Source organism: Lepisma saccharinum, chromosome 7, assembly GCF_977018435.1.
Source record: "Lepisma saccharinum chromosome 7, izLepSacc3.1, whole genome shotgun sequence".
NCBI lineage: Eukaryota > Metazoa > Arthropoda > Insecta > Zygentoma > Lepismatidae > Lepisma > Lepisma saccharinum.
The window spans coordinates 96339798-96360669 of record NC_139235.1 but is presented as its reverse complement, the minus strand read 5'-3'; the positions used below and the strand labels follow the sequence as shown (position 1 = coordinate 96360669).

The window sequence follows — 20872 nt, the reverse complement described above, 5'->3', positions numbered from 1 at the left end:
TGGGTATTTTTCTATTTCACAAACTCAACTATCGAATGGCAGTAGTACGTACCTTAGGTCATTCATATTATAGATAGAACTTTCCAAAAAATAAGAATTTCAAATTCAACGAGTGATATCCCTACGAATACGTTTCAGCCAGAGATCCGTTTGAAAGGAAACTAAAGATTCACATGGAAATAACTCAGGCTCGGTAGGAACGACAGCATACCGTGTTATGTGTCTATGGGCTGCAGATTTTTGTAAAAGACTACTATTCAAGAAAAAATAGTTTGCTTAAATTATTGAGAAATGTGGCACATTGCAACGTCTTAAGCCTGCAATCGCCAAAGGACGGAAGAAAGGGCTGAATGTAAGTTGCAAGTGAAGTGTTAAGCCCAAGAAAATTAGAATTGGTAGGCATTGTTAGTAAACAAATGAAGCCATCGGCTACGATGGCAGTATTTACAAAGTGTGCAGTGTTATTTAAGAATAAATTGTGTTAGACGTACAACACTTAGGCCGGCTTTATACGAAAGCAATTCCTTTCCATGGAACATTTCGGTTAGCTTTTGCGATTACAATGTATAATACATACAGCACGAAAGGCACGTCGAGTTTACAACTATGGTGAGTACAGGGTGTTTACAATTGAAACAACTAAAATATTCTTCCATACGTGTACAGTAAACGCTATAAAATATGTATGTAAGCACCGCCATTCTTTTATACCTAAAACCATTTAATACGAAACGTTATTCCACTTACTCCAATAGTTATAGTCTTTTAAACATGTGAAGTGACACATTGTTTACATCTCACGCGGCCGCCATTACAACTGCACTCGTAACATAGAGGTCGCTTCTGATTGGTTAGCTACGAAAAATGCTATGGAAACACAGTAGAATTTTATCATAGAAAAAAAAGGGGAAAAACGCCCCCAAAGGGCTCGAGGGGGTGAGTAGCGCCCACCCTAAGTCAACCGGCAACTACACCGAAAGGCGCAGACCTCGCCTGAGACACTAATGTACTCCCCAAGCACATTATAGCCAAATGTCTGGTTTTTTGCCTATTCAAGAGGTTTCTACCAGGGATGTAAAATTAGAGTGTGAAAAAACTACAAGAAAACAAAAAAGAGAAAGGGAAGCTTTCCGAGGGTAAAAGCACTGCAAGCAGGCAAAACCTCGCCTGAGTCTTGAATTAGCTAGCTTCATCTAGGATACCATTGTGTGTAAAACCTCCACGTTGAAGGGGCAGGAAAAACTACACACACTAATGTGCCCCTTACTGCGGGGGAAGGATGGATCGGGATTTAAGGTAGGAGTAGGTAATGCCCGAAGGCTATCTGCAATGCTATGTGTTAGTAGGACCTACACATTCCCACTGACAACCTTGTTTGAATACAAATCGAAAATAAAATCTTGCAAGTCTGGCCGAAAAGAGCTCCATCGGATATACCACCAAAGACGTCTGCGTGAAAGGAGGAAGTAGTTGTTTGGGAAGTCGGTCCGTTAGAGACAACTCGTCTGCTTCTCCGGGCATTGTTACTTCTACTTCAGATCGAAATTTAAGACAGCATTGGCTTCTCATTGCCTTAGGGGTGAGTGACTTCTCGTCGAAGTCAATCCAAACTGGCCGAGGCCCGTCGATTTTGTGTCACACAAGTTCCCAACCCCCGTAGGGCAAGTGCGACACTGGTGCCCTCCTGCCGGGGGAACCACATTAGTGCCCATGTGTCTGCCTATACCCCTTAGGTCCATTTCCGATTCAGGGTAATGGGGCTGTTCACTGCCAAACTTTTCCGGTGGCGGCGCCACCTCTGTTGCGTCCCTAAATAATTTCGTTCGTCATTTGGTTGCCCTAAGCTTTACATTGCAGCTCGATGGGATGGCTATTCAAACGTTATTTTCAATTAAGGTAAGAATTTCTCGTGTAAATCGATAATAAAAATGGGTTTATCAAAGCTTTAAGATAATGTAGACAGTTACAAGTTTCCGAAAATTACATTCTCTTGAACCTAAGAATTAACATATTAAAGCGCAACGGAAAGGTTACGAAAACGAGCTAAATATACTACGTTTATGCACAAAGAACACTAAACCTGATGTCATTTGTGTCGTCTCTAGCTGCCATTGGTCGATGATACAAAAACTTAGATTTTTACACTATGCTTTGCTTCTTTTCTGGTTGCAAGCATGTGTAATTCAACGGCGGGTAGGAATCGAAGAAACTCCCAACATTATAAAGGAAAAATGTAGTAAGTGCGTAAATGCATGATATATATTATTATACACTATGACTGACATTATGCCCTATCCGATAATTTAATATTAACGTATGTTTTCATTGTATTAAGCAGATATTTTCGTCCTTCTTTTTCTTGGTAATTCCTGTAAATAAGATAGCCCTAGAGGTTGCGAGACATGAAACAGAAGAAAAAATATTTTATGTAATAACTATTCTTGACGATAAATGTGTGCAACAAGAACCATATTTACTATCACGTGAATAAAAAAAGTCAGTTGTTAAAAACAACTATAAAAATAAAAGTACAGTCGCGCGGAATTATTATTCATTATTCTTTACCGGATTCTCAACAATAGATCACTTAAATTGTGAAAATTGCAAGTGAAATAAACAAGTGCTGTGCAAATTTTAAGGCTTCTTTCAGTTCCGATATATTTTCTGTTGTTGACGATCGTCTTTCAAAAGTCTTACTTTTACAGCACTGATTATTCAACTATCATGTTCAGACATCATTTCTGAGGTTAAGATGATATTAAACTTGCAATTTAATGTAATAGCAGCACGTTCGGCATCAAATTCCCCATGTATTTAAATGGGAGAACAATTGCCGATCAAAAACATGGGGACGCAACAGGGGTGCTACCACCTACAATAGTTTGCTTTGACCAGGCCCATTATCATCCGCCTACCTCGAATGACGCGACAGAGCACATGGTCCCCGTGCCCGGCATAAAATGCTTGCTAAGGAAAATGCTTTCGTCTAAAGCTGGCCTTTACAGTTAGTTATCTCGAATATAAGCCGCACCCAATTTTTGGGTAAGAAGTGCAGTCTACTCATGGGTAAAAGCGGTATGTTGAAACGAAGTGCAACGTGCACATTGAAAAGACATTTCACAGTAATAATAAATACCTTGCATGTATCCAGAATTTTCGGTGGCAGGAGCTCGAAGGGCAGGTGTGTCTTGATGAACCTTGGGGAAGGGAGGCTGGAGACCATTTCGTAGCCTGGAGTGTGAAGGGCGGTGATTTCTTCCAGCCCTGCTGGATTGTCCTTGTTCAGTTCTTTCAATTCCTTGCTCACTTCATCGTGGAAGAGCATGCTTATACTGTCATGTGAAGAAATGAAAGTAAATTTATTTTTTAAAAGACAGTTGTAATAGGTGTGTTTTGGATTACTGTTTACATTACCTGTACTTTTCTTATTGTTTGGATACGAACCTTAATATGTAATATTCATCAACACAATATTTGTTCCAGTTGTAACTAAAAAACGAACAAAATATCACAGAAAAGTAGACCATAAAGTAGGTCTACATCCATACCATTTACTTGTATTAACACAATATCTAAATCAAGAAGGTATTAAATTTTACATTTCTTAAGATCTTTACATGTGTGTGTGTGTATCCATGTCTATGAAAATGAATGCATGTGTGTGTGTATATATGTATTGTTTGTTCCTGCATACCTCTCGAACGCCTGGAGCAATTTCAACCAAACTTGGTACACTTGTGACTTACAATCTGGGAAGAAATACTGTGGGGGTGACACCCCTGGTATCCCTAGGGGTGGGGGTGACATGTAAAAATAATAGAAAACGTCCGATATTAGTGTGGAATCCATAGCTTTCGGGGTCGCTAAGATGAATAGTGACACTCCAAAAGCCGTTCAATTTATTTATTCTTGCTCCTGGAGGTGAAACTAAAAATGTTTTTTATAATCAAGTTTTGAGTTAAATTAAATTAATATTATAGTGAATTTGTAAAAGATTTTACTTTATAATTTGTAGACTGTACTTATACTTTTAAATACCTGTAAATAAAATTAGTTACATTTTACACTATAGTTAAAATTCATTATTTTCCTGTCTAATAGAAGATTGCGGTAAATAAATAGCCGGGCAACGCCGGGCAATCAGTCAGTAGTAAATAAATATTGTAGAGATATGGAGATTATTAAACCGAGAAAACATCGTCATGTTAATATTCACACTTGTTTATTTCCTGGAATTGTCCGACCAGCGAGTGATCCCAAGAATGCGCTAACTTGTAACTTCCGTTAAACAAGGAACTGGAAGGCAAACGCGTGGATCAAAACAAGATCTACCGCGTTCGAAAGGTTTAACAACCTTTCGAAGACTAAGATTATAAAAGCAAGCTCTTTCTCGGAGCTCGCTCTCTATTAGAATTTGACGCTCATTTCAACTACACCTATCATCGACGCTCACATGGATAAGTAGTCTCTGAATACTCTACAACACATTACACAACTGAACTACGACGATGGAACACGGAGTTACCGCTGCCTAGCATGCTACAAGTCGCAAGGGATCGCTCGGTTTGGTGAGCTGAGGGTCGAAGGATAGAACCTTGGCACCTGTCACGATTCGGTCTGCAAGAAGCATCAGGACAAGAACATCACACACCTACCAGGTATGAACAAGCGTGAATAACCTTTACACCAACTTTCCATATCTCTACCCTCCTAATCGGAGAAGGTTCAGCCAACAGACACAATTAAGCTCTACCTAAATGTCTAAATGAAACTTCCCTGTGACCTCAGATCCCAGGTAAAACGGGATCACAACAATATATATGTGTGTGAGTATATATATACGAGGGTGTACCCAAAAGAAACCGGATTTTTTTTAAAAGCCATGTATTTTTTTTTACAAGACAACCTTATCACCTTCAAAGTACTCTCCATGACACTTAATACATTTGTACAATCTGTGATTCCATTCTTGGAAACATTTTTTAAACTCATCTGTTGTGATGGCTGACAGCTCCTTCCTCGTTTTTTTTTCTTCACCTCTTCTATATTGTCAAATTGCTGTCCCTTCATGTCCCTCTTCATTCGGAGAAACAAAAAAAAGTCGCACGGAGCGAGGTCAGGTGAGTAAGAGGCGTGGGGCAAGAGTGTCATGCTGTTGTCTTACATCGGCCATCACAAAAAACGAGGTTCGAGCGAAACTGCTTTTACGAAAAGAAAAAAACCCACCGTGACCAGAGACAACCTTCCCCAGCGAAGCCACTGAGTGTACTGAACTCACAATGAGTTGCTCGACGCTTGCCTAGAGGGAAAGAGTCGTACTATGGATACTCCGCCCAGTGCAGCGCTATTCCGTTTTTTTTCGGTACCCCCTCGTATATATAATTTCTCATTTTTCGGAAATGTTTCAACTGCCGAAACAATGAAACTGAAGAGCCTGTATAAGCATGTTATACTTACTCAAGAAATGGGAATCTGACAAACAAAGGGATCTTCGCTGATTCTTCATAGTTCAAATCGTTGGCAACCATCCATATAAGCTCCTGGCTCCATGTGGTGCCTAAGTTAAATATGAAAAATGATTACACAAAGTTATGCAGAATAAAACACCTACACTCACTCACACAAACTGCAACATAAAAGCTACAGAACAGCCACAAGCTAACGTCTCCATGCATCAGATATTGGATATGCATTAAAATGCATCTGCTTTATAAATATTATTAATGTATTACTCGACTCGCAAAATGCATAAAGTATTTTATAGTTATTTCGCAAACAAAACTAAATTATTTGGAATTCTTAAAATAAAATTAGTTCATCCTGATAATTCTAATGATGTTTCCTAGAAAGTAATGGTATACATTGAATTGCAAGCGAGCTTGTGTGAAATTCACCTTAGCTTGCTTGTAGCGTGTCAAAGTTAGTTTGATATGGCGTGTTAGGTGCAAGCTTCATCTTGTATCATATTCTTCACAAAGTGAGATATTAGCTTGCACGTGTTTATAATTACCTGTTCGGGGGAAACTGCATATCCAAACGTCATCTGGGCGCAACTCCATGTTGTAGATCCGTGCAGCCTGTTCCCTGTACTTTTCTGGTAAGAACCATCGTTTGGAACCAACTTGCACAAAGCCAGTTCTTTCACCCTTGAAATCTTTCAAGAGCTTTTGATGCAGTTCTCCTTCGATGCTGCGGATCTCGAAAGGTAGAGACATCTGTTGGGAAACAAAATAAGGACTGGATTCAGTACACTCCTATCTATACTATAATCGCGAAGATAGAGATGAGTGATGACATGATGAAACTGATGAAGGGACGTTCACAAAAAACACCCATGTCCAGGCAGGGATTCGAACCGGGACCCCTGGCGTCGTAGCGCGCTGCGATAACCACTCCGCCACGAAGGCCGGATGAAGCAGTACTCGCTGCTGCGAAGGCTGGTAACGGCAGTCGCTTTCCCACCTCCACGCAATCCCATTCCCTCTCACGTGTTCATTGGTGGAGCGGTCTCGTGTCACTCACTACTTTCGCAGACTTGTTTTCGATCGCTTGCTTCAGGACAGAGTTATAGTCGACTCTGGAACAAGGGAGTAGAGAAACTGGCGAGAATTCACCCTATTCCGTTTCCCAGGAACGATCTTGTCTAAGTTCGGAACCTAACAAGAAACCCAGATATGTTCAAAGGTCCTCCGTTGATGACGGTATCTACGTACACCCAACGGCGAAAGAAAGAGTAAGCGAATTGTCCACCACCATTGTAATTCGGTCTGTATTACACATTGTGAAGACAATGCATTGAAATAATGACGTCAATAAGCAGAGAATAATGCCTACTTCGAACCAACATAGTTTCATTCCTTAAAACAACACAGAATGTAGAATAAAAAAAGGTAATATTTGCCGTTGACTGTACCACGAAATCGAGGAATTCACTATCAACTCTGGAATACTGCAGTTTTCGGGGAGAGCATAGATAGTTTAGTTTAGTTTTCGTCCAAGGACCACCGTGTGTGTACAAATAAGAGTACATGCTAATATATGACATGTCAATATACTACATTAATGGAACTTACACATACTAACACAAAATATAAATTACCAAAATTTGTAAAAATTGGGCCTTAAATGGGTATTATATCAATGTCACAAAAAAGCATAACATGTAAAGATATAACTTAACCTAACTTGTTACGCACTGGCCGGTTTGCAAACACGTAGCTTAACCCGGTCTCGGAAATCTCCTATAACGGCTGGGGGCTCGACGTGCTGACCCCACGTGACCCCACTTCTTATGTTTGTAGGTTATGTTTTTGAGTTTGTTTTTAAGTCAGTTTTATGCACGGAGAGGCTAATCGGGACTGAACCTATACGGTCTAAAGTGGAATCCGAAACACTATGTCCCTCCACCGAGAACAGTAAGTTTTTGTTTTTTTTTTGTTTGTTTGTCTGTTTTTTTTGTATAAATATATATTTGGTTTTAGCTTTTCAACTATGAACTAGTTACATTTGTTTTACATTTCATAATTTTACAATTTCATAATTTTATAATAACATATTTTCTCTTCTAATATAATTGGAGTATATATACTATTATTTTCTTCGTCAGATCCTCAAAAGTGTTGACAAGACGTATGCCCAATTATATCCTGCTTCTTTTAGTTCTAAGAAATAATCACGCGGTTACATTAAGACGACGTTCAAATATAATATGATCAGGTGTTCCTTCAGTTGCACCACACTGACAGATTGGGAATTGCACAATCTTCCTAGTGTACAGTCACGGACACTTCTGGGTTGTAACGATTCCATAGAAAGTTAATGGGATCGTTACAACCCAGATGTGTCCGTTACTGTACAAGTCTTTTGGAGCAAGGGTATAGTTTAGCCGACATCTAACCAGAGTTATTAAAGAATTTCTTGAAAGATTAATATCTTGATACCAAAGTTCTTTGAGTATATGTGGTTGAATTGAATAGTACTTTTTCCAATCAGTCTTCCCTGTAATTGTTCATTGTTTCTGCCAACTTTCCAACAATTCTGTTTTAGCATGCGACTCTAGCGCTATTGCAGAAAATTTAATCTTAAGCGATCGGTGACTTGATTCTTCAGCTGCGTACTTGGCTAATGCATCTGCTATGTGGTGTCTTTCTATGGATGTATGCTCAGGAGTCCAGACAAAAGAAATCCTGTAACCTGAGTTGGCTAGTTTGTGATACAAAATTTTTATGTTAACAATGTACCAGTCGACATAGTAATCTGCTGTTATCGACCCCAGGGAGTGTAACTGTAGGTTAAGTGAAGCGATATTAAGTCCAAGGATATGTCATAGGCTTTATATACTTCTACTTGGATTTAGGGCTACATATTTCGTCTTTCCAAACTCAAATCTTGATATTTACTGATGTAATCGATTACAATGGGTTCTCCAGTGCAAGGTCATACGGTACAGTGGGATGCACAAGTATTACACGTGTCCATGACTACTGCCATTGATTTTTTTTTTTGCATCTTACGTGTTCTTAAGGAATGGATTGTTACGTATCGTTTTGTACGTACCTTGAGTTACCTGTAAACTGTAGAGATTGGCTCACCTCCTTGGGTGACATACTCTTGGTGCGGGGATCGATTTCCTGGGGTGCCTAAGCTCGATCCTATTTACACACTAATAATAAAAAAGGGTAAGCCTCCAAAGCCTCAGCTGCGAGAGGTAAAACACAACTTTAAAAGGACTTGAAAGAACTCGCACACTGAAATGCATTTTTTATCGTCATGGTTGGACCGGACATATATTTGAATATGAAAGTAAGGATTCTTACCCGACTCAGCGATAGACGTGAATCTCCTCGGAACTCTGAGATAATCCCCAATACCTGCTTCACCAACGACTCCCGATTCAATCCCCCCTTCACTTTCCCCCAGCTGTTTATTCTCCTCTCTTTCCACATAACAATCCCCAGTTATTCAGGTGTCATCCTTCCTACTCGCACACTTCCTGCTTATGCTCCTCAGTAAATCCAACTCGGCAATAACTGACATAAGCATTCCATTAATATTTCCTGTCTGGGCTGATTGCTAACTGTCTGGGAATAATGACATCCTTTATATTACTAAATTTCCTCTTCCTGATTTTCAATGATTATCCTTCCTTTCTTTCATACATATCATCTCTTTACGGTATGTTGGAGGAGCACGGGTTGTCAGCAGCTTGTTTGGAGTTTCATCCCAATTCTTGAAGCCCTCATTGCATAAACAAATGAGAATGTATATGGTAACGGACACTAGCGTACACTGATGAGGCTACAACCCCCTCCGAAGTTTTGAGAAAATCAATATTTTCAAATAAAAGGCAGAGAAACTCAGGGAAAAACCGAAGTGGCACCCCCTCGATTTCCATTTTTGAGGGTGAAAGTTCTAAATAATACGAAATATCTTGTGTATTCCGCCCCATAGAAAGCCAGCATGTATTATGCTGAATAAAAGTTCATCCGTACGACAGTGGTGACGGACAATTTGCTTGGTAATACCTATGCAAGTTTTTAAGTCCATTTTATGCACAGAAAAGCTAATCGGGACTGGACCTACAGTTTAAAGTGAGATCGGAACTACCACGTGCCTTTACCGGGCATCGAACCAGGGACTCCATGATTTCAAGAAAATGACGTTACGACTGCGCCATCGGAGACGCTCAGGTAATATTTATGCATCACACTGTACGTACACAAGCGGTAGGAGCGTAACGAGGATATCTTTTCGGAAGGGGTCCATCCTTTGATATAGGCCTACTATGTATATATACAGTGTGTTTCAGAGCGACCCAAACACTATCTTTTTCTCGAGAACTGGAGATCGTATCAAGTTAAAACAAAAAAATGCACCACTAAGTTGGGCACAAAGAATCCGTAGAAAGTATTTGCAACAGCCCGAAAGCCACCCTTTGTGGTTTTAGTGGGGGGCACATGCCCCGTTCGTGCGATTTTCAAATGGGAAGAGTACGTTTGGAATGCAGATTCGGAAAAGCGGGGAAAACAGTACGATTATCATATGAAACATTTGTCTCTACCACCTGCCGTTTTCCGTGCAGAAAACGGTTTAAAAAAAAAAAAAAAAAGTAAGGTGAGCCAAATGGAGTATACCGAGCTTACAATTAAGATAAGTGCAGCATCATAACAGTTTCGGAAAGTGCAGGACACAAGCTTTCCAACGATATGCCACATGATGACTGCGGGACTAAAAAAGGGTGAAACCGCGTGACCCAAAGAAGGGGGTCTAAAGTTAGGGAAGGACTCGCAAATTTCAAATGACAAGGGGGCGTCGAGTAATACCTCGTTTCAAAGGTCACAGAAAACGTGAAAATGATGCGAACATGATTTTGCAATCCACTGGCCGGTTTCAAAATGGCGACCAAAACAATTCCGACCCCTGAAGTTGGTGTTCCAAAGTGAGGAATTACGTACGTAAATAGCAAAACACAAACACTGTACAGAGTACATAAGATCCTGTACAAAGAATGCCAGCTGAATAGCTGTTTATTCGTGACAAGGTTTCTAAATGGTTGCTGGTTCGCTACCATTGTTAGACGATGCCACCCGTCACATGTAAGGTCAGTATAATGAACGGTTTCATATTAGTACATGCCTCTGTGAGTGTACAATATGCAGTGAGTAGAACTTCAGGTCCATTGTGTACGAGTAGGAATAAGCATAAGCCCACGTGTTGGGTAGGCTGCATTACACAACACAGGATGCTGGCCTAGTCGACAAATTACAAAGTACGCCAATTGCTGGTGCGTCCAGTTCCATTTAACTGCACGTACACTGTTCCCACTGCCCGGTTCAACAAAGGCAATCGGAAAGTACCACGGGTCGAGGTGTGACGAGCTCTCCTGCATAGCAGTCGGTTTCAGTATGCTTCCACTGATAACGCGAATACGCCCCTCCAATAGCGTTGCCCACGGGACGAGACGGGACAGGCTTTTAAAAATTCGAGACGAGACGAGATTGACCATGTGTCATAAGACAAACGAATATTTTCGAGACGAGACAGGCCAAAGTCTCGTCTCGTGGGCAACACTACCCTACAATCTTGGTCTCGCAGTTGTCTGTTACAAGTGGTTGCATCGTCGAAGGCATTGTGTGGCACCTCAGGACGTTCTACAGTGCATTCCTCGCGGGTAGTGTGCATTCCTGTACTTAATTCGCAGTGGCAAATTGTTGAATGTGAACTAATAATGCCTTTCATGAACGAAGAAGCATTTGATATGATCATAGTGTTGGGTGAGTGCCAACGAAATAGTTCTGCTGCTGCTCGTGTGTATGCTGCAAGGTATCCCGATCGGGAACATCGTTCAAGACATGTTTTTCTCACCCTTGCCGATCGTGTACACAGAAGGGGCAATGTTCAGCCTTCTAGCAGTCACAAACATGAACGCATTGCTCGGCCTGTTCGAGATGAGAGGTCTGCTGGTGAACTTGCAGCCTTCCATCTCAATCCTCACGTGAGTATCAGGCAAGTTGCTCGTGATTCTGGTGTCAGTGCAAGTACAGTGAGAAGGATTTTAAAGGATCACAGATTTCATCCGTACCACGTGTCCTTGCATCAAGAGCTACACGGAACTGATTCAAAGCAGGCTAGACTTTTGTATGTGGTCTCAAGCTCAATTGAATGCAAATGTTCGATTCTTTGACGAAATGTTGTGGTCTGACGAGGCTACATTTAAAAGTGATGGTCAGGTAAATCGGCACAACATGCATTACTGGGCCGCCGAAAACCCTAGGTGGATGCAAGAGGTTGATCATCAACGTAGATGGTCTGCGAATGTGTGGTGTGGAATCATCGGCGGACGAATAATTGGGCCTCATTTTTTTCAAGCAAGGCTTACGGGTGTTGTGTACCGCACATTTTTTTTCAAGAACAATTGCCCAGTGTGTTCGAAGACGTCCCCTTACACATCAGAACACACATGTGGCTACAACAAGATGGCTGCCCAGCACATTTTGAGCTGACAGCGAGGAATCAGGTGAATGCAATGTTTCGTGGTCGCTGGATAGGTAGAGGTGGGCCTGTGCCCGGGCCTCCTAGGTCACCAGACTTAACATGTTTAGATTATTACCTCTGGGGACGACTGAAAGAAATAGTTTACTAAACTCGCCCTACAACGAGGGACGACATGATCGAGCACATAGTTACTGCATGCAGGCAGATTAGTGAGGCAGAAGTTATTGCAGCACAGAATGATTTCAGTGTCCGTGCAGCACAGAATGTGTGCAGAACGTGTGCAGAAATGCATTGAGACCGAGGGAAGACATTTCGAAATGTTCATCACACTGGGTGCTTTACCTATTCTTCTACTTTTCGTTGTTCATTGGTTTCTGATTACTCTTTTGTTTTTCTTATCATCATTTCAGTTAGGCCTATTTCTCTCGTCAAACAATGGTTTGGTCATCAATTATGAGAAAATGACCTTTTTCGTTGGCGGAGCAGCCGTTAAACGCGCCAACGAATTCCTTATTGTGCATGACAGTAAACCATTCGTTGCCAGTCCTACGCCTGGAGAAAGTGTGAAGGGCGGTCAAAGTTGAAGCTCAAACAAAGCTTATAGTAGTACGATGTTTCAAGAGCGGACCCATTACCACAATTGTTTGTACAGGATCTTATGTACTCTGTCCAGGGTTTGTGTTTTGCTATTTACGTACGTAATTCCTCACGTTGAAACACCAACTTCAGGGGTCGGAATTGTTTTAGTAGCCATTTTGAAACCGGTTAGTGGATTGCAAAATCATGTTCGCATCATTTTCACGTTTTCGTGACCTTTAAAACGATGTATTACTCGACCCCCCTTGTCATTTGAAATTTGCGAGTCCTTCCCTAACTTTAGACCCCCTTCTTTGGGTCACGCGGTTTCATCCTTTTTTAGTCCCGCAGTCATCATGTGGCATATCGTTGGAAAGCTTGTATCCTGCACTTTCCGAAACTGTTATGATGCTGCACTTATCTTAATTGTAAGCTCGGTATACTCCATTTGGCTCACCTTACTTTTTTTTTTTTTTTAAACCGTTTTCTGCACGGAAAACGGCAGGTGGTAGAGACAAATGTTTCATATGATAATCGTACTGTTTTCCCCGCTTTTCCGAATCTGCATTCCAAACGTACTCTTCCCATTTGAAAATCGCACGAACGGGGCATGTGCCCCCCACTAAAACCACAAAGGGTGGTTTTCGGGCTGTTGCAAATACTTTCTACGGATTCTTTGTGCCCAACTTAGTGGTGCATTTTTTGTTTCAACTTGATACGATCTCCCGTTCTCGAGAAAAAGATAGTGTCTGTGTATATATATATATATATATATATATATATATATATATATATATATATATATATATATATATATGTGTGTGTGTGTGTGTGTGTGTGTGTGTGTGTGTGTGTGTGTGTGTGTGTGGGGGTGTGTGTGTGTGTGTGTGTGTGTGTGTGTGTGTGTGTGTGTGTGTGCGCGCGCGCGCGTGCGTGCGTGTTGGAAAATTTTGGGGAGGGGAAATAGTATTGAAAAACAATTGCAATGCACCTGTCATTGTGCATTTACTCTACCATCGGGGATGCCCTGTTTCTTTCTCTTCTGTGTTCGGCATCTACAATTTCCTTCTTGATTGTGCAACACTGATCAACAAGCATTTTTGAACTCCTCCTTTCCTGGTATACTTTCTCCATCATGGCCTTGATATTTTGGTGGGAAGGTTCACTTGCTTTATAGTGTTATGTAAAATATAAATAGTGATGGACAATTTACATGGTAAAACTTATGCATACCGGCCCCAGTAATACAGCAGTAATAAAAAATATTCCACTGTGCTCAATTTTAGTTTAGCTATACTGTGTCTAGGGTATCTCTGGAGTAAGCGAACGAAAACAAGTCTCTGCGCGAGTAGTGACGCGAGACGGCTCCACCAATGAACACGTGAGAGGGAACGGGATTGCTTTGAGGGGGAGCGACTGCAGTTAGTTACCAGCCTTCCCAGCAGCGTGTACTTAGTGTTGCCCACGAGACGAGACTTTGGCTTGTCTCGTCTCGTGCAAATGCTGTGAAATGCTGTCTCGTCTCGAAAATATTCGTTTGTCTCGGGACACATGATCAATCTCGTCTCGTCTCGAATTTTTAAAAGCCTGTCCCGTCTCGTCCTGTGGGCAACACTACGTGTACTGCTTCGCTCGGTTCCCCCTTCTCTACCGTTACGCGCGGCTTTGCTCCACAGGTTCCGGGGATAGAGTATAGTATTTCGTGCAACTGGAAAGAAACTTTTAATCGAGTTTACAGAAAGTGAAAATGAATACATGGATATACCGCTGTACAAAATATATGGTATTATTAAATCCATTGAACCTACTGAAATATAGGGCTCTCACTCATCGCACGGAAACCTGACGCCTTCGTGTTCTGGTGCAGAAGCCTTCCTTGTTAGGTTAGGCTTGCTAGATTTAGTTCTCTTAGCATAAATACATTGCAATTTTTCAGGGCTTCACCGGGACTTGTACTATTTATGCAAAGAAATCTAAACCTAACAAGAATAAGAAGAGCGGGGCTTGGCCAAAAAGGTGTCTGGTTTGCGTGCGATGAGTGAAACCCCTAAGGGGCAAAATACACGAAAGTTATAGTCCGATTTAATTTTCCTAAGTGGGACAAGTATTACTTGGCAAATTGTCCATGACTATTTTCATTCATTGATTCTCTTGCATCCTATGTGTTTTTATGGCTTAGGCCAGCCGCACACCGGATCCGACACGACACGACCAGACCAGTCATTTTTGGTGCAAACCGTTACAGGGAAGGTTTAACATTAGTCTCTTATGAGCGGCCGCACACCGGACGAAACATTTGACTAGAGTCACGTTGAGACGGTTTACGACAAAACAACGAAAGTCCGTGGAATTTGGTATCGCGTGGAGCAGCATGCGACAAAACGATCTGCGCATGCGCGAGTCCATTCACTTATGCCACAGACATAATTACAGACCGTAAACGGGGTCACACAATTTATATTTGAATAGCCACTAGTCACCGCAATAAACATCGTCGCAGTGCAAGGGCAGTAGCAGTATTATATAGAGTCAATTCAAAACATGTACGTAAATTGATAACATTAATTCTACGTAGACGTAGATTCTGATGCATCGTTACTCACTTCCCAAATCATAAAAGACAGACCTAGACCTATTGCGTACATGGACGAAATCTGCTATCAGATGTTAGCAAGCAAAATGACTTGTTGTGTCACGTTGCTTTGCGTCGCGTCGTGTCGGATATGGTGTGCGACTGGCCATAGACGTTTACGCATGCTTGCTTGCGCAGAGGTTTTCAGCGGGTTGTTTCGCGTTTCGTTTAAATTCTTGAGCTCTTCTTTGGTAAAATAAAAAGAATAAACATGGTGATGGACAATTTGCTTGGTAATATTTATACATTTCACTCTACGATACGGTACTGTACCTTATTCGCAACACGTCTACCGTACTCAGGAAACACGAAGCACTGTGTATCACTGACCTTCGTCGAATGTTTTCTTCCTATTCTTCCTTATCTAACACAGTTTTCTGCTTATCAACTTCACAAAGAATTTGTTGATTCAAGGACAGATAAGTGAATCTCATACGAAACTCCAGGTCAAACTCCTGCAACCGAAGCAGAAGTTAAAAGGTTCCATTTCCGTTGAAGAAGTTTTTTTTTTATCGTTATGGTTGTCAAACCAACGCTTTTTCTCGTGGAAAATTCGTATTATCATTGGTGTTTTACTGTTTTTATGTGCATTTCTGAAGTGTCATTGCAAGTGATATGCATAATCAGAGAACCCTTTTACGATAATATTGTGGATGTACATTTTCCATACTCAATATTATTTACGCAGATGATTTTTAGATTATTAGACGATTACTACAATTATTGCGCTGCACATCCCTTATCGCATTATGCACCATTTATGTTAATTTCAGATCAGTTAAGTTACAATTTTTAACAAAAAATGGAGTAAACAAGGAATTTGCATAAATGTACCAGTAACTTACTAAGAACTCCCCTTCGCTGTACTACGGCGAAGTTTACGTTTTTGCTAAATATTTCATTAACCTTTGCAGATACGGGAAAAAAATTCTTGGGATGCTATGTACGAGTAAATTGCTTTATTCGTCATAAAGGCAGGGATTCGAACCCGGGATCCCTGGCGTTGTAGCGCGCTGTGCTAACCACTCCGCCACGGTGGTCTGCAAATACTCAGAAACTATAATGATAAAATTTTACATTCATACACCTAATAGTTTCTGTGATAAGGGAAAATGAACTTAAGACAATTTGGCTAACATAGTTCACACAAGCAATTCCAACTCCTCTTTAGGCACCCGCAAATAAATAGGCTAAGCCTTCTCAAGACTGTGCATATGTATATATGAAGACTACTTTTACTGTAGTTTTGTTCATTTCTACTGAAACGTATAGGAACGTGATTATTAATGTAGGGACGTCGGAACTTATTTTGAAGTGGCGGAGGGGAGGCAGGTTTTCAAATCAACCAACCGGTTTTTAGATTCTCTTCCCCATATATAGGGAGGTTATTTCAGTCGTTTACCGTCGGAGCGTCGGCCGCCGAGCGCCCCTTCATGCAACAGGTCCCGGCAAATTGACTTACAGGAAGTCCGTAACAGAAACAGCTTGTTTTGTAATGTTTCCATTTTTCACAATTACAGTTACAATTGCAATTGAAATAAGCAAAGCAGGTACCTTGTCGCAAGGATGCTGGAAAAGGTGTCCTCCCAAATACAAATATTTCTGGCACCTTATTTCTGACATCTAATCTTAGATTAGACATCGCTACTTTATCCTTAGTTGACAGAAAAAGACAGCGTCCCGGCGCATAAAGCAAACCGAAAGCGTAAAATGATATTTAAAAATAAAAATAATGATGATCACTAACCTCCTGTGTTATAAGAGATGTTGAAAATGACCTCCTTCAACAGCAATACAACACGTTTCTTAGGTTCAAGAGATCCTGTCTCTCGTAATTGCCTGACCACTTTTCTGCAAGAGTTCGTTTTCACGTAATGATCGTACACAAAAACTCTGTTCACTGAATAGCACACTAACTCAATAACACAGTATAAAAAACACGCGTACTGATAAACGCAAACAGAAGTGAGCATGAGGGTACGGTACACTCACTACGTCTGGTAGCCGACAGTGTTGCTAACCATTTTTCGGCAATAGAATAGAATAGAATAGAATAGAATAGAATAGAATGGTCTTTATTTAAGCAGGCGTGTTTCGGCCTCATGGGCCGTTCTTACAACCAACCCTTGTCAAAGATACAATAAATGAATAAAAACAAAAAGAAAGAAAAAAAACACATAATGATCATGATAATACAATAAAGATAATATAAAGATTATTCAATGATAAAATAATACATTGAATAGGTTAGTATATATACTGTTGAGTAAAGATAAGTAATAAGTCTTCGGTAGTTCAATGTGTATGCGGGGGGGGGGTAGGTTAGGTATGCATTATATGATGTATAAGTGCAGGTGCAATTGTTAACATATGAAGGTTAATGAAGTTGTTGGGACAATAGTAAGTTCTTCAGATTTTTCTTAAAACTTTGATGGCAAATAATGTTAGTCAATGGTGCAGGCAGTTTGTTCCATTCCCTGATCCCTGTAACAATGATGGACTTGTTATATGTGGCGGTTTTATGTTCGGGGATTTTTAGATTGTGCTTGTAGCGGATATTATGTTCGGCTGATGTTCTACGAGAACAGATCTTATCGGATAAGTATTTTGGGGAGCCACTCTTAAGTATTTTGTGCATCAAGGTGAGTGTTAAGTATTTTCTTCTATTGTTAATGTTTAGCCAAGAAAGTTTCTTTAAATAGGGGGATACATGTTCCTTTCTGTTTAGGTTAAATATGAAACGTATACAACAATTCTGAATTTTTTGAAGTTTATAGTTTAAGCCCTGGGATATATTACTGTACACTGGAGCGCAATAGTCTAATGTGGATAGGACGAGTGATTGCATAAGACGATCTTTAACATTAGCGTCCAGAGCATGTTTTAAATGATACAAAGATTTAAGTTTCCCCATACAGTTTTTCACAATAAATTCGACTTGTGGCTCCCAATTTAAGTGTCTATCGAACACAATCCCCAAGTTTTTGCTTGTATCCACTTCGCATAGCGGTATACTGCCAAGAGTTGGAGGAGAAGGTGCGTTTTTGTGAAGTTTCTTAAGTGTACCATGAGTTCCTATGGTCATGAAGCAAGATTTTGTTGGATTTAATTGAAGGGAGTTCCTCCGTGACCAATTTGTTATAGCATCAAGGTCGAATTGAAGTTTGGTCATCGCATTATCGTAGTTTTCTGTATTACACTGAATATAGATTTGCGAATCGTCAGCATACTGATGGTAGTGGCAATATTGGACAGCGCGGTCGAAATCAGCTACGTAAATCATGTATAGTAGTGGACCCAATATACTTCCTTGAGGGACGCCTTGTTGAACAACTAACCATTTAGAGTATGTGACTTCCGGTTCCCGATATTTCACACGTTGTTTCCTGTTGCCGAGATATGATCGAAACCAATTTAACGCGTTTCCGGTAACGCCATAGTGATACAGTTTGGCCAATAGCAATTCATGATTGATCGAGTCGAACGCTCTTGAATAATCCAACAAGACTAAAAGTGTAACTTCATTTTCATCTATTCCTTTACTTACATTGTCTACGATATCTACCAGCGCAGTGCAAGTACTATGCATTTTTCTGAAACCAGATTGAAAGTGTGGTAGGAAACCTTGAATATGTGAAAGTATTTGTTCATAAATTACTTTTTCAAGTATTTTGGACATTGTGGATAGAATGCTAATAGGTCGTAGATCTTTTATTTCTGTGGGGTTGGATTTTTTAGGTATAGGTGTTACTTCGCAATTTTTTCCACTCTTGAGGGAACCAACCTTTGGAAAGGGAAAGATTAATAATGTGCGTAAGAGCTTTTAAGCAAAAAGGGATGCAATACTGTAAAACAGTTAGGTTTATGCCATCATAACCGCACGCTTTTGATTTCATTTTGTTAAAAATTTTACGTACTTGTTCGCTACTTACTGGGGTAAAAAAGAACGTGTCATTGTTGGGTTGCTCAAGATACGTGTTGGTTTCATCAATCACCGTTCCTACAACTGACCAAATGTCTCTACCCGAAGTAAAGCGACTGAAAAAAACACCTCATGAGCATGCAAAACAGAAGATAAAATATATACACATTTACTTACCAAATCTTTCTGCTCGGTGCTTCCACAATTAATGAAGGAGCGAATTTACAATACAGGACCTCTCCCCGATTTTTGTAATATTTCGCATACTCACTAAAGGAGGCTTCCTAATCCCGAATTTGAAGTTAAAATTTGGGGGTCACGTGTAGAAATTGCAAAATAAGTTAAATTGAGTGGTCCGCGATCGGCAAGATTGCTCATTATTTACTGGAAGATTTTGTGTTTCCAATACTTAAAAAACTAAATATACATTCCTGATATTACTACGACCCCAAATTTTAACTATGTTTGCCTATCCTAACCTTACCTGAATGGTTCGTGGGGTTATCCGTCAATGGTTTGTGGGGCTACCCGTGCATGGTTTTTCGACCCGAAATTTTAACTATGTTTGCCTTGCCTAACCTAACTTAACCTAACCTTACCGAGAATGGTCAGTGGGGCTATCCGTGAATGGTTTTGCGCTAATTGTGATTACGAACCGATAAAAAAATCTTATTTTCGTAGCACTTTTAACGGCAAACGTTCATCATCGAAGACGCCATTTTCGTATCCTGCAATTTTACGATCGATGCACTATTGCCAAACTTACCGGTAATCAAATCAGTCCACACTCCACATGTTCTTCTACATCGTGATTTTCGCTCTCACATGTAGGCTAAGCACCTTCTTTGGGCAATATACCGAAATCCATAAGTTTATTAATTAGCCCACGGCCATCCTCCTGCACACTCCACCTAACAATCTGTACAACATTAACAACTTTTTTAATGTTCTCTTCCGCCATTCTTACACGATCCATGCTCTCCAAGTATGAAATCAACAGTGTGGCAACGCTGTAGACAGCGTGAGAGCGTCGTCAATTGTTCATATCAAAAATATTGCTACTATACTTGTATACTGAGAATCATTGCGAGAATTGAAAAGCTTATTTTACAACTTCTACACGTTAATGAACAATTTTTTCACCTCATCCCAACATGCTAACTTGAGATAAATCATCACGACTAATTATTTCGTGAGTATAAGACGTAGCATAGAAATTACAGAAGGGTCCGGTATTGTAAATTCTTTCCTTAATGAATAATAGGGGTGTGCGGGACAGAATTTTTTGGGTCGGGACGGGATCGGGACGAAAAAATTTGCAATTTCCCGACCAAGTCGGAAAATTTTCGGACGGGAAATGTTCGAAATTTTCCGAAGCTCTGGAAATCTCGAATTCTACACGTCATTTTCACTTTAAGTGATTGTTTTTGAATTTCTATAATAAAAACTTACAATTTCCGATAAGTTCCAGGAACTTACAATGCAGAAAACGTCGCGAATTAACGACTTTTTAAAGTGACCATTCGGTATTTCCCGACTGCTTTGGATCCCGAAAAGTCGGGAAGTCATTTCCCGAAGTCGGGATCGGGACGGGAGTTTTCTTTCCCGATCCCGGTCCTGACTTTTCGGGATCCCGCACATCCCTAATGAATAACGTTGAGTCGTTTACTGTTGATTATATGTATTATTTGAAGTCATACATGCTGATGCTGTGAAGAGATAAATGTTGGTTCGTGATGCCGTATTTA

At 40.5% G+C, this 20872-nt stretch overlaps 1 protein-coding gene across 6 annotated transcripts in view; it reads right to left on the bottom strand.

Annotated features, from left to right (window-relative positions):
• Positions 1–20872, bottom strand: part of LOC145990050 (sulfotransferase 1E1-like) — a 102945-nt gene that overhangs the window by 26176 nt on the left and 55897 nt on the right. For 3 of the 6 annotated variants that reach the window (XM_083125694.1, XM_083125690.1, XM_083125693.1), the window contains exons 2-4: positions 6011–6215; positions 5458–5557; positions 3137–3332 (exon numbers count right to left, since the gene is read on the bottom strand). In XM_083125694.1, coding sequence (XP_082981820.1) covers positions 3137–3332; positions 5458–5557; positions 6011–6215 — 501 coding nt within the window. Of the gene's footprint in view, positions 1–3136; positions 3333–5457; positions 5558–6010; positions 6216–8816; positions 8979–15475; positions 15543–20872 lie in introns of those variants that run through there. The other 3 variants (XM_083125689.1, XM_083125688.1, XM_083125691.1) reach the window with 2 other exon arrangements.